Source organism: Hipposideros armiger, unplaced genomic scaffold (assembly GCF_001890085.2).
Source record: "Hipposideros armiger isolate ML-2016 unplaced genomic scaffold, ASM189008v1 scaffold_99, whole genome shotgun sequence".
Classification (NCBI taxonomy): domain Eukaryota; kingdom Metazoa; phylum Chordata; class Mammalia; order Chiroptera; family Hipposideridae; genus Hipposideros; species Hipposideros armiger.
Genome location: NW_017731449.1, coordinates 3255696 through 3270018, shown reverse-complemented (window position 1 = coordinate 3270018; position 14323 = coordinate 3255696). Strand labels below are relative to the sequence as shown.

Below are 14323 nucleotides of genomic sequence, written 5' to 3'. Positions count from 1 at the left end.
GTGACCACCTGACACCCTACAAAATATTCACAACATTATCAATTACATTCCTCGAACTGTCCCCCATGTCCCCATGGCAACACTGCAGCTGCGTATTTATGCTGTCCAGTCCCCTCCCTCTCTCCCTCATCCCCACCCCCCTAACCAACAGCCATCAACTGCACCCCCACATCTCTGAGACCACCTCTGTTCACTTTCCTCGCCCATTCAGTTTTTTAGAGTCCACATATAAGTGAAATCATATGGTATTTGTCTTTCTCCGACTGACTTATTTCACTTAATAGTCTCAGTCCATCCATATCATTGCAAATGGTACGATTTCATTCTTCTTTATGGTGGAGTAATACTCCACTGTGTAAATGTACCACAATTTCTTAATCCAGTCATCTACCTATGGGCATTTCTGTTGTTTCCAAGTCTTGGCAATTGTGAGTAGCGCCGCATTAAACATAGGGGTACATATATTTTTTTGAATTAGCATGTTGGGTTTCTCTGGATAGATACCCAAGAGTGGAATTGCTGGGTCATACGGTAGTTCCATTTTCAGTTTTTTGAGATACCTCCATACTGATTTCCATAATGGCTGCACCAATGGAACTCTTCTTATTAACCCCTCCTTTCTCCCCATAGGTGACCCACTGAGCTGGCTTCTGACACTGTAGATTGGTTTGGTCTGCTTTCAAATCTTACATAAAAAACAAAAAACAAAAAACAACCCAGCATGGTTTTTGTTGTTGTTGTTTTTTGGTATCCGCTTCTTTTGCTCAGCATTGTGTTTCTGAAATTAACCCATGTGTTGTCATGTAGCTGTAATTCATCCATTTGCATTGCCATATGGTATTGCACTATGAAAACCCCACAATTTATTTATCCATTTTATTCTTCTCAGATTTGGGCTATTGCAAATCACCCTCTGCGCGTCTTCTTGTACATCTGTTGTACTAATACTGTCTTAAATTTTCATAGCTTTATAAATTTTGATATTTGGTAGAATTCATTCTCCCACTGTCATATTTTCATTATAGTTAACTCTTTTTTCATTGTGATTTTTTTTGACCCATGTTTAATTAGAAGTGAATTGCTTAGTTCCCATATACATGGGGATTTTCTACTTATATTTTTTTGTTGATTTCTAGTTTAGTCTATTGTAGTCAGACTGTACTCGGTACAATTTCAGTTTTTTGAGATTTTTTTTTTTTTGAGACTTGCATTATGCACCAGTAAGTTTTGGCAAATATTCTATGTGCAAGAGAGAATATGAATTCTGTAGCCATTGGATGTAGTGTTCTATGTGTCAGTAGAGTCATGTTTCTTAATCCTGTTGTTCAAATATTCTGAATATGTTGTTTCTGTCCAGTTCTGACACTAAATTATTTAAATTTCCCACTCTGAATATGGATTTGTCTCTTTCTCCTCTTAGTTCTGTTAATTTTTATTTATATGTTTTAGGCCATGTCGAGTGCATACAGACTTAATGTCATTACCTTTCTGTGGAACTAACTTTCATACTATGAAATGTCCTTTTATCTCTAGAAATGTTTTTTTTGCTTTAAATCGTACTTTGCCTGATACTAGCATAGCTAAACTCCTTCCTTTTGGTTAGTATTTAATTTACATGGACTACCTTTTCTATCTTGTACTTTTAACCTTCCCCTGTTTAAGCTGTCTTTTGTAAGCATCATATGACTAGTTTTAATTTTTATCCATTCTGGCGGTCTTAAGTGAGGTAATTAATGATATATTTAGGTTTCATTTTCTGTCTCGCTTGCTTTTATTTTGCTTTTCCATGTTCCTTTTTCTCTCCTTTCTTACCCTATTCTGGTTTGAGTACCTGTATATGTTTTAATTTTACATATTTTTGAACCCCACAAGGTATTATTCTTTTTTGCAGTCCACGTAATTTGGATTTACTCAGAAATGTGCCCTTCCATTGTTCTTTCTTACTGCATCCTTAAGTTTCCCAGGATAAATTTCCTTCTTCCTAATGAACATCCTTTAATGTTTCCTTTAGAATAGGTGTGTTGGTGACAAATTCAGTTTTAGTTTGTTTGAAAATGCCTTCATTTCCCCTCCATTTCAGAAAGATACCGTATAATTAAAAGCAGATATTTTTTAGTTTTTAAAAAATGGAAGTTGAAGTGTCATAATATCTTCAGGAGTTAGGTCTAAAGCTTTCGTTTTTTGAGTTAGAAACTTTTTACGACCACGTGATTTCTTGTTGGTTTAATTACATTCCAGATGCTACCATGTACTTTTGCCTAATTTTTGTTAATTTTCAGGTTGGTCTGGGACAGCTCCATCTGCATGGAGGGCGTGGAGTAGAACAAAATCATCAGGTAACTTTCCTGTTCCTGAGGCTTTGCACTTCCAGTTGTAGCAAGAAATGATTCTTCAGATGTGTTTTCTGCTAAGCCAGTGACAGTGTCAAGCTTGTGTTGCTAAGACAACCATCACAAATGAACTTTCATGGTCTAACACCTGAGGAAGGTGAAGAATAAAAATGTGATTATACTTCGTCGGGGTGGGAAAGGTTTGATTAATTTTAAAACCTAGTTTTCAGTGTTGCCCAATATATATATATATATATATATATATATATATATATATCTGTTTTTAAAACAAATAGAAAACAATGTCTTTGTTTTCTGTAGGTATGTGATTGAAGTATAACTTAAAACTCCTGTTAGAAAATATTTCACAGAACTGAAGAAAGTTTGTTGTTGAGCTTCTGCAAGTCTAGCTGTCACATTTGTATCCAGTCACTGTTGTCTGTTTTATGTTCTGAATATCGCTCATCTCTTCTCTTTTTTCCATCAGTACACCTATCACTTGTGTGAGTCATCTACTGCTTGCATTTCCTAAGCAGCAGCCTGTCAACTGTAAACCATACGTCTGATTGTGTGGTTCCCTTGCTTAAGACTCTTGAGTGCTCCACAATTTCGGCTTATTTATAGACCAAAGCCTTTAACATGATCTCCAAGGCCCTGAACCCATCTCTGTTTACCTTACCAGCCCCTCACTTTTCTGAATCACAGGCATACGGACCTTTTCTCAGGTCTTTGAAAATATCAAAAACCTCTTTCTCAGGACCTCTGGAATGCTAGTTAGTCCCTCTGTCTAGAGTAAATATCACCCCAACTCCTTTCTTCAGGTAGCTAATTCCTAGTCATCCTCCAGGACTCAACTCCAGTTTCTCTTCTGATATCTCCCCTGACCCCAACCCCACTCCAGGAATAAGTCCTGAACCACAGTTATGGTTCCTGAAACTCTGTATTCCTTATGGCCTTTGTCCATTGTAAATCAATTAATTATGTAATTAAGTTTCCTCTGCTAAAGCATAAGGTCCAAATATCTGTGCCTTTTAAAAATTCAGACGGCATTTTGACAACTTTCATTGTCTTTTAAGTCATTAAAATATATGTCATTAGTCCAGTGAAGCATCAGATGACCTGGTTAATAAAAATGTCAAGTGAGAGAACAGAATTCTGGATAAGAGTTTGCTGCATACCTTTTACACAGGAGTCATGAGATACTTGTGATGGTGTATGCTGCCTCCCTGTGAAGCAACTACACGATGATAGATGATTTCACCAGCTCCACAGAAGAAAGAAAAGGAGCTCCCAATACATAGCTGCCTTAATTCAACAAATATCTGAGGGCCTACTATGTGCTGTTCACTGCTAGGCATTCAGGAGTCAGTGCTGGACAGAATAGCTTTGGTCCTTGAGTCCTTACAGAGCTTCAAGTTTAATAGAAGCATTAGGTATTTTTTAAATGATCACACCAAAAAATATGTAATAAACGGTGGTTGTTATTACTAAGGAGAACTAAAGGGTCCAACAACAGGTAAATGAGTGGGAGGAGGCAGTTGTCTCTGAGGAGAGATGGATGACATTTAAGTTGAGCCTGAAGGTAAGATCATTCCAGGCCAAAAAGAACAGTATGTGCCGAGGTCCTGTGGCAGGAACAGGCTGGCACACCCAGAGTGCAAAGAGCAAGATGCAGCATTACTGAGGTGGACAGAGTCTGATGATTACGTCAGTATAGTCCAGCATCAGTTTGGGGGCTGTAAGGACCAGCATGTTGAGACTTAAGAACAGTCGCTTTGGATGACCCCAAGAATAAAAGCAGGGAGGGAGATCAGGGAGGGGAGTGTTTCAGAAGTTCAGGTGAGAGATTACACAGCTTAGACTAGAATCGTGGTAATGGAGGATAGTAGATGGATTCAAGATGTATGTGGCGGTAAGAGGAACAGGGCTTAGTGATGGATTGGATGTGAGTGGAGGGGGTGGGTACCTTGAGCAATCAATAGATGCCATTCACTTCAACTGAGAGACTGCAGTATAACCAGGTTTTTTTAAATGTTCCTGAAATAATTATTTTGGTTAAAGGCCAAGGGCAGATTCTGTTAAAAACTAATTACTTTAATAAATTTTTTCCTCACAGAGAGCATTTGACTACTTCAATTTAGCAGCTAATGCTGGCAATTCACATGCGATGGCCTTCTTGGGAAAGGTACGGTACATCCTGGGAGTGTATTACGTAATAGCAAGAGGTGTTTGCATAGTCAGTCAGTGCATGTCATAGTCAGGATCTACAATTTACCAAAAATAAACTGGAAATAAAATTTCCAGTGCAAGGTTATTGTATCTTGTCGTCAGGCAGTGCTATTCTGAGGCATTTTCCTAGGCAACTTAAACATAACATAGCATTTGCTCATCAGTATGTTAATTTGTCATTGCAATTAGCTCTCACCATTTGAGCACCTACTTTTTATGTATCATATGCAAAAATGAGGAATTTATGTTGTGCCTTTTTCTGTCATAATTGCCTCTTACCTTCCATGCTGAATAGAGGCAATTGGATTTAGTTGGAACTTGTCTTCAGACCTTTTAATGGTCTTATATGTGATAGCCATCACCCATCTCTCAGTGTGGTTTTTTTTTCAAGCAAGGAGACACATAAGTCGAGAGACTTAACGAATACATTTTATATGTCATGGCCCAATCTCATACTTTCTTTTTCATTGGTTTACACCTAATACAGTGTAAACCAAAGCATATTTTCATTTGTAACCAAATCCTAAGGTTAGGAGGGTCAGATAGAACATATCTCAAAGGTTTTACAAATAGAAAAATGTAATCAATATTAGCCACATGATCACAATTAGTTAATTGGGACCTGAGAACTTTACATTCAGACATTTCAGCCTCTATAGCACAGACATTGGTATTTCCCACAATTTTTATTAAGCTATTAACAGCTTTTCATTTGAGCCCTTTCAATTTTTGCTCTGAATCACTAAGTAGCCCTACCTCAAAACGATGTCCTTTGTCGTTTCCTTATTATGTACGTAGGTAAAAACAGTGTTAGTCATTCTGTTCCTCTTTCTCTTGGTCCTTTATCATGTTCCATATCTGATACTCTTAATCATTCGGTGCTTGAAACCTTTTAAAATGAAAGGTTTATTTTGAGTTATTTCTTTTCCTGGACTTAAGACCTACCCTTTATCCTAACCTAGGAAAAGTAGTGGTTGAGTAGAACAGAAAGTGGACATTGCTGACAGCTTTCCTTTCCCCATTTAATCATCGATCCCAAGCAATTTATCAGCCATTTAACTGCCCTGGAATAGAGTGAGAAAAAAGATTCATATTGGAGTTAAAGATTTCTCCTGAGATTGATCTATAAATTGATTTTGTATATTTATGTTTATAGGTAAGTCATAAATTTGATATAACATAGAATATATAGTAATATAAAAATGTCTACTTTTAAGGTTTTGTTTTTAATTCTGAATTATCCTGTGGGGAATTTAGAAATTGTTGAAAGATTTCCTGAGATCTAAAAAAACCAGAATGAGATAAAATAGGAGAAAAATGTAATTGGAGAGAGGGTTATAGATCTTAATAAAATTGGGGTCTGTTTTCCAGATGTATTCAGAGGGAAGTGATATTGTACCCCAGAGTAATGAGACAGCTCTTCATTACTTTAAGAAAGCTGCTGATATGGTAAGAGTTCGTGACTCAGGGTGTTGAAATGTATTACTATTATTTTAATAAATAAGCTGATTATGTTGAAGGATTAATCATAACTAACTCATGCCATAAATTGTTGAAAGCATTTACGTAAATATGATTCATGCGAATGAATTGACTAGAAAATACCTTCCCAATAAAAAGCAATTTATTATTTTTTTTAGGGATCAGATTATTCAATAGTAAATCTCTCTCTAAATTTCATTGAGAAGTTTCCTGATCAGGGAAATATTGATTTTAGTAATGGAATTGAGAGTTCTGTTACTTACCTTACCTGCGTTGCAACTTGTGGTCTAAAACTTACATAACTGGGTACTTTTCATAATCACAATACATAATTTAGGCTTTCTTTGGCCCAGGGAAAGCAACATATGAGAGTACCTAAGACCCTGTATGCCTCCAGCGTGTACCTTACCTTTGCCAACTACATGTTACTGTAGTTCCAAATGTCAGTTGAGCATTTCCCAAAGGAGTGCTGGAACACTTTTTTAAAGATGCCTTCCATCCCTCTGAGTTTAGATGAATTCTAGATTTTTCTCTTTCAGGTCTCAAAACAATGATTATCTTTGGTTGCAACCCTCTAGTAATCTTAAGCATATCTTTGCCACCTGATCCCAATATTACTGCTGTGTATGATGTGGTTGTTGACTCCATCCTATGGCATCTTTACTGGGGAGGGAGGTTACCAATGAAAAACTACCCCAAAAGTGACCTACTTGTTATCCTAAAAAGATGAAATACATTAGTCATGTTTTGTATCATAAAATCTTGGAACAGATGGTCATAGGGGTTAGTCACCTAAGTTTAATTCTAAGTGATTTTACTATTTACTTTTTTTCAGCCAATTATTGAAAGCCCTCAAATCTCTAAAAGTCAGTATTATGTTTAGCCTGATGGGAAGGAGACAATTTTGTTTTGAATTGAAAAGTGCTAAGACATGTTTTGATTATGCTTGTAAATTATCCCTTTTGTAGGCATTTGGTCTTGCCCACTTTTTAATGACTCCTTTCACTCTGTCTCTGGTTTGCAGGGCAACCCAGTTGGACAGAGTGGGCTTGGAATGGCTTACCTCTACGGGAGAGGAGTTCAAGTTGTAAGTTTTCCATCTAACATTCTGATTTTAACAAGCAATCAGCTGGGGAGGTAGGAAAGGATTCTTTAACTAGCTTCCAGTCAGCCTAGGTAGGTCATTTCATTATGATCAAACCTAAACCTTTTCCTGTTGTCTCCGAGTTTGGTTACCAACCCACTCCTCACCCTGTACCTGCCATACCCACTGCCGTGTTAGAAAGGCCCTTTCTGAAGGTGTGAAGCTGTTTCTCCTTCTTCCATCTGTGCTCTCTACGCTACCTGCTCTCTGCCCTCCGAGACAGACCTCTCCCTCGCGATGGCCACTCAAGCCTAAGAAAGGGCTCCAGTCTCTCCCGTTTAGGAGGAGGGAAGCTCTTTATTCCCCCCCTCGTCCCCTCCCCTCCCTCCTTCCCCTCTTCCCCTCCCCTCCTCTCCCCTCCCCTCCCTTCCCCTCCCCTCCCTGTGATCTCTCTAAGCAGTAAATTCTTTTCATTTGGACTTGAAACTAGGAGCTAGGTTTAGGATTCTAATCTATAGGCATTCCCTAGCACAAGAGACAGTAATGTGGTCTCATTTTGATTCCTTCTAGTCATTTTAAAATACTAAAATTCAGCAGTGATCTTTGTTTCAGTTTTTCTCTGTGAATACATATAGTATTTGAAATCTAATAATCATATAATGATTAATATGTACACAGAGAAGGAACGAATGAGGAGAGAATAATTATGCTTATTAAATATTAGAAAACTTGAGGCTTAAAAAGGATTGGTTGGTTAGTAGAAAAGATATGACTGTTTCTTAAATCCTGTCCTTGTGTTCCACTAAGTGTTGTTTACTTTCCGTGAGTAATCATGCAAATTGCTTTTCAAAAATTCTTATTTGCTTTTCTTCAATGTCTTAAATATCAATCCCTTTATGACTTAAAGTATATTACCATCTGTAGAATATAAAAAATTTGAAGGTAGTCCTTTTAATGGTTCTTGGAGAATATTTTATGTGTGCTTTGTTAGGTCTTTTTAAAGAATAAATCTCCTCACTTCCGAACATGTCAGCCTTTTGAGCTTTTTCATCATGTGGTCATGTGACCTCTTTTTCTACAGAATTATGATCTGGCACTGAAGTATTTCCAGAAAGCTGCTGAACAAGGCTGGGTGGACGGGCAGCTGCAGCTTGGCTCTATGTACTATAGTAAGTAACCTTGGAATTAAGGATGGATACACTGGGATCTGAATTACCAATTTCCCACCAGATGTTGCTATGATATGGAAATGAGAGCAATCAAATTCTGGCTGAATGTCCTCCCAGTTCAATGATTTGTGCACCCTGTTTTTTATTGTAATTTATGCTTTTATGTATTAATATACAGACCTGTACTAATAAGATTCACATCTTCCCTAAGTAAGAATTCTGAATTTCATTTAGTTTTATTCGTATATAAGGCTTCTCTGATGCTTCAGCTAAATCTTAAGACTATTTCTGACCTTCCATGTGATTTTCCTTACAGATGGCATTGGAGTCAAGAGGGATTATAAACAAGCCTTGAAGTATTTTAATTTAGCTTCTCAGGGAGGCCATATCTTGGCTTTCTATAACTTAGCACAGATGCATGCTAGTGGCACAGGTGTGATGCGGTCATGTCACAATGCAGTGGAGGTAAGGGCTTTTCTACCAACTTCTATGCAGGAAATTAACTTGCCCAGTAGGAAAGTCTACCATTTTAATTCAGGTTTTCTTTGTGTGACTTCTTCTGAAGTAGAAACAGACTCAGCCGACTGGCATTGGTATACTGAGGGAAGACTCTGGGGTCTGTGTGTTGTGTCACACTTGTTTATTTCACTCGTCCCTCCCGACTAGAATCAGTGTTTATAAGGGCAGGCATTGTTGTCGGCAGTCTCCCTGGCATGTAAGATAGTATCTGAGGCATAGCCATTGTCAAGAAAGTGTATGTTAAGTGAATGTTGCAAAGAGGAATGCTAATATCTCCTAATTGGAACTTTTCCTCTTCAGCGCTCTCATAACTGGCACTTCAGAAGTACATTGATAAATGCTAAGCAAAGTTTATAAACCTCACTTGTGAAATGGGGCTATTAATAGGACTTAACCTCATAGAGTGCTCCCCCATGGACTTCAAGGGGGATTAAGTGAGTTAATACACGTACTGTACATAAATCACTCGTGCTTGGCCAGCATAAATGGTGTATACTTGTTTGCTATTATTCACATAAACCTATTCTAAAGACTAAGTGAAAGCTTCAAATATCCCAGACTGTTATATATATTTAATAAAACTGCCAGACGTTGAGAGAGCATGCTTAACAGCCATTTGTAGCCAAAGTGAAACATGATTTTCTGGCATATTTTTCTTTCTTTTTTATTGATTTATTTTTTCTTTCCTGCTCTCACAGTTGTTTAAGAATGTATGTGAGCGGGGCCGTTGGTCCGAGAGGCTTATGGCAGCCTATAACAGCTACAAAGATGGCGACTACAATGCCGCAGTGATTCAGTACCTGCTGCTGGCCGAACAAGGCTATGAAGTGGCACAAAGCAACGCAGCCTTCATTCTTGATCAGAGTAAGGTTCATGTTAGTCCTGCCTCGGGCTTAGATTACAAGGGTTCATATCAGGTTAACCTGTTTAAGAATGAAAGCCACGAAGAAACTTCTTTATTGTTGTAAATAGAACTTACTACACATGCTTAAGTTATTTTACCTCAGAGCTCTAAGCCATCAAAGTTCGTTTTGTAGAGGGCCGGCCAAGTGGCTCAGTTGGTTAAGAGTTAGCTCAAGAGCGCGAGCTCTGAGCAACAGGGCTGCCGGTTCGATTCCTACGTGAGCCAGTGACGCTGGCAGGGTGGCCCAGCTGGTGAGAGCACGTGCTCTTAACAAGACTGCCTGTTCAATGATGGCCTACACCTACCCGCAACTAAGATTGAACTCGGCACCTTGAGCTGAGCTGCCACCTGGATGGCTCAGTGCATAGAGCATGTGCTCTTAACAACAAGGCTGCCGGTTCAACTCCCACATAGGATGGTGGCTGTGCCCACCGGTAACTAAGACTGAACATGGCACCTTGAGCTTAGAGGCCACAAACTGCCAACAGGCAACCAGATGGCAACTGGCACCTTCCACAACTAAGACTGAAGAACAGCAACTTGGCTAGTCCCCTTCCCCAATTCCCCAACAGGTCAAATCTATAAAAAAAAAAAGTTAGTTTTGTAGAGCTTACAGTAGAAATAGATTTGACAGTCATCCTAAAATCAGCTGCTTTCAGTCAACACATTTTTTCAAAATACAGCAGGCACAAAAACATTGTTTCTCCAACAGGATGTAGATCCCTGGAAGTGGTTAGTAGTCAGTCTCATTATTGGTTCTGTGGATGAAACAGGAAGTAGTGTTGTCCTAAATGCAGTGATCTTTGAATTCAGTATATTATTTAATACTTGTTTAATTTTAGTACAGTACTTTTTTCATTTAACATTTGTTATATCCCAATTCTTGTTTAAATTATGCTGTATATATCCACCCTGGTTTGCAAATGAAGCCTAAAAGCCTAGAGCCTTTCCTGCAATGGCTGATTTGTGTTAACATCTTTCCCTGTAGGAGAAGCCACCATTGTCGGTGAGAATGAGACTTACCCCAGAGCTTTGCTGCACTGGAACAGGGCTGCCTCCCAAGGTGAGCACTTGGGTCATTCTAAAGCATAAGAGCTTCACCCAGGGACCTTTACTTATTATTTTTTATTTTTTTAATCTTCCATAAAAATTAAATCATGTTATTCATCACCTTAAAATTAAGCAGAGATACTATTGCTTAACTTGTTTGCATCATGATTGGTATTTAGTCTTAAAATGAAAGTTCTAGTCCCAGGGTTTCTAAAAGGAATTACAAGGTCTTTGTACTGGACATTTATAGCATGCTATGGTTTACTGTCTGGTTTTTAGTTTGAGGCCAGTATATTGTGTAAAATGAGACTCAAATAGGATGTGTAACAGATTAGTCTAAAACCCAAAACATTTTAACTTTTCCCCCCTACTTTTCATTTGAATATTTATCTCTCACACATACTGTTCTGCACATGTCTGCTGGTGTCTTCTCTAAGCCTGAACAATGGTCCAGTTCAGCTATTTGAAATGTAAATGACATGATTGAATAGTACATGATCATTTAAAGAGTACTATTCGTGAAATAGGGAGTGCCACCCACCTTGTTTTATCTCTCCCCCAGTATTACAAAGTCTTCTTCAAAAGAGCAACACTTCTAGTTTCTATTTTTACTGAATTTATAGCTTGGCTCAGGGATTTGTTGTCAAGTTTGTGTACTGTAAATGAAAGTTCTGTTTTCTGTAAACATAATAGGAAGAGAAATAACAGTTTGGTCTGTTTTAAACACACTTTATTTATTGGCAGTTTTGCATTTAACTTGTTTAAGGCTATACTGTGGCTAGAATTAAGCTTGGAGACTACCATTTCTATGGATTTGGCACCGATGTGGATTATGAGACTGCATTTATTCACTACCGGCTGGCGTCTGAGCAGCAGCACAGTGCACAAGCTATGTTTAACCTGGGATATATGCATGAGAAGGGACTAGGCATTAAACAGGTGAGCATGGCTTTAGAACAAACGTTTGAATAATAAAAGTTGTAATTTGGGAGAAACCTCTGCATTTTTATAGGAAATATGCTTTCGTTGGAATGTGCTCAGATTTATGTACTAAGTTATAAAACAGTTTCGTAATATTTCAAAAGACTGCCCTTGCATCTCTCTCACCTCCCAGCACACACACATTAATAGCCATTTATTATGTTACATTTAGGATAGTGACCCAAGGACAGATTCATGAAAACAGAAATGCAGTGCTGCCTCTGTGGATAACCCCTTGTCTGAGAAACTATCTGTCCATCTTCAGACAAATTCTATTATTTCTAAATTATTTTGAAATGAATTAAGATGTTCGCTATTGATAAATTTATTTCTGAATCTTTAACCTTCCTAATGAAGTCTAACATTCTTTAGATCTGTGGCCTTTGGGCCTGTGTATCCTTAAGAGAATTTTGAAAAACTGTGTCACCCTGTACATTTTAGGTTGACATTTAAAATTTTTCATAAGTTTCAAAGGGTCTAAGTTCTAGCTATTTTAAACATGAACATTTTTAAATAAAGTGGTTAAATTCCTCTAAATTGATTTCAATTAAACTTGATACACTCATTATTAATATTTTTTTAAATACACAGCAAAGTTGTGTCTTTTCCTTTTCTTCCTGAATTTATATTTTTAGTCCACTATTTCTGTAGATTGTATACTAATGTAATGTTTTTAGTGCTTACATCTTTTATCGCTCACTCCATTGTTTTTATCTGTATATATCCTGTGATTATAGGCTCTTAAGTGTTAAGAAAAAAATTTGAGCTATTATTAGTCATAGTTGATTAAATATATTAATATGCTATTGATAAAATCAACATAATAGTATAAATTTGATAAAATTCTGTTTTGTGGTAATTATTGAAAATGCATTTTTTAATGAGATGAATGGAACATTGTTTTTAATTAGTTTAAGTATCATTGAGTCAATTTAGCATTAATTCTATTTTTCATTTGTATAAATGTATGACTGGAACCTTGTTCACATAAATTAGTATGTGGGAATGGGAAGAATTTTATTATAGCAGAGTCACTTAATTCTTTGAAGTACTTTAGAGTCCTGTGCTGTCTTATTTATTTCGGGCTGCTATAACAATACCATAGACTGGGTGGCTTAAACAACAGAAATTTATTTCTCGCAGTCCTGAAGGCTGGAAGGTTGAAGATCAAGCTGCTGGCAGATTTGGTGTCTGGAAGGGCTCTCTTCCTGGGTCATAGACAGCCGTCTTCTTGCTCTTGTCTTCATCTGAGGAAAGCAAAAGAGAAGCAGCAAGCTCTTTGGGGACCCTTAAAATAACATTAATTCCATTCCCAAGAGCTCTACCCTTATGACCTCATCAAACCTAATTATCTTTCAGAGGCCTCACCTCCTAATGCCATCTTGTTACAGAGTAGGCTTTCAGTATGCATTTGCAGGGGACGCAGACATTTACTCCATAACATCTGTCAAAGATCAGAGTGACCTGTTACTAAAATTATTTTTAATGATCTGTCACCTGACAGTTTGGGTAGGTCTCTTTTCAGTTTTGTCTTCAGAAAGTAATCTAGAGACTTGTAATCTAGATGTATTTCCTGATCACTGGAGTCCTTCACTTACTCAGTTTCTGGGAGGAATACCTAAAAGACTTTACCAAGGCTTATCAAATAGCTAATTATAACCCTTATTCTGACCGAATGTGCTTAAGGAAAAGTTGTTTATTTTGTTTTCTGAATGCACTATTTTTAGTCAAAGTGCTTTCTATTTTATCACATTTGAATATTAATTTAATTCCAATATGTAAGTTTTGATGTTTCACATTGATATTGATATTAAGTACTTGAATGTCATGGATCAAGACTCTGGAGGTGCAGACTGAGTGCATTCAGATTATGGGACGTCTCTGCCATGTAACATAGTTATTGAAGCCTCTCCTCATTGTCAGATCAGTCAGCCAGGTCAGACTTAGTTTCTATCAGAAAGTTACTTCACTTTTTAATTTAAATAAAATTAATGTGTTTGATGTCTAATATAAAAATCACATATGCTATGATTTTTATGGGCTACACCTAGTAATAACTTACTAAAGGCAATCAAGATTAAAGTGATACAACTCTAACAGTCTGTTTTTGTAATAGGTTATAAACCAAGAAACTAATCAATGGCTTTTCTCATCTCATAATTTAATTTGTTATGTAATATGTATAACATATAGCTTATATAATTCTGGTGAATAAAGAAAGTGATAAAAGGCATAAGAGTGGGGAGAGGGAACTCTGGGATTCAACTATTAAGAATAAATAATTATGTATAAAAATCACAATAACTCCATTAGTTTTTAAAAGACATCGTAATGACCTTTTCCTATTTTTCTTATTTTTTAAATGAAAACGATATTCACACTACTAAAAACTAATCAGTCCAGCATCTAATACAACTAGAAAAATATTAAGTATTAAATAAGATGAGAATTGTTTATAATTGGAATAAATAATTCACGATATAATTGATAGATAAATTTTTTTAAAAAAGATTTTATTCGGGGAGGGGAACAGACAAGTTGCTGTCCTTTTGTTCTTCAGTCTAGTTGTGGAGGA

At 37.0% G+C, this 14323-nt stretch overlaps 1 protein-coding gene across 1 annotated transcript in view; it reads left to right on the top strand.

Annotated features, from left to right (window-relative positions):
• The window catches only part of SEL1L (SEL1L adaptor subunit of SYVN1 ubiquitin ligase), a 52853-nt gene that overhangs the window by 29414 nt on the left and 9116 nt on the right, over positions 1 to 14323 (top strand). Inside the window, exons 10-18 of the mRNA XM_019646263.1 lie at positions 2280 to 2336; positions 4447 to 4515; positions 5931 to 6008; positions 7066 to 7128; positions 8207 to 8294; positions 8611 to 8759; positions 9512 to 9677; positions 10706 to 10780; positions 11534 to 11706. Of these exons, the coding sequence (XP_019501808.1) occupies positions 2280 to 2336; positions 4447 to 4515; positions 5931 to 6008; positions 7066 to 7128; positions 8207 to 8294; positions 8611 to 8759; positions 9512 to 9677; positions 10706 to 10780; positions 11534 to 11706 (918 nt within the window). The remainder of the gene's footprint in view (positions 1 to 2279; positions 2337 to 4446; positions 4516 to 5930; positions 6009 to 7065; positions 7129 to 8206; positions 8295 to 8610; positions 8760 to 9511; positions 9678 to 10705; positions 10781 to 11533; positions 11707 to 14323) is intronic.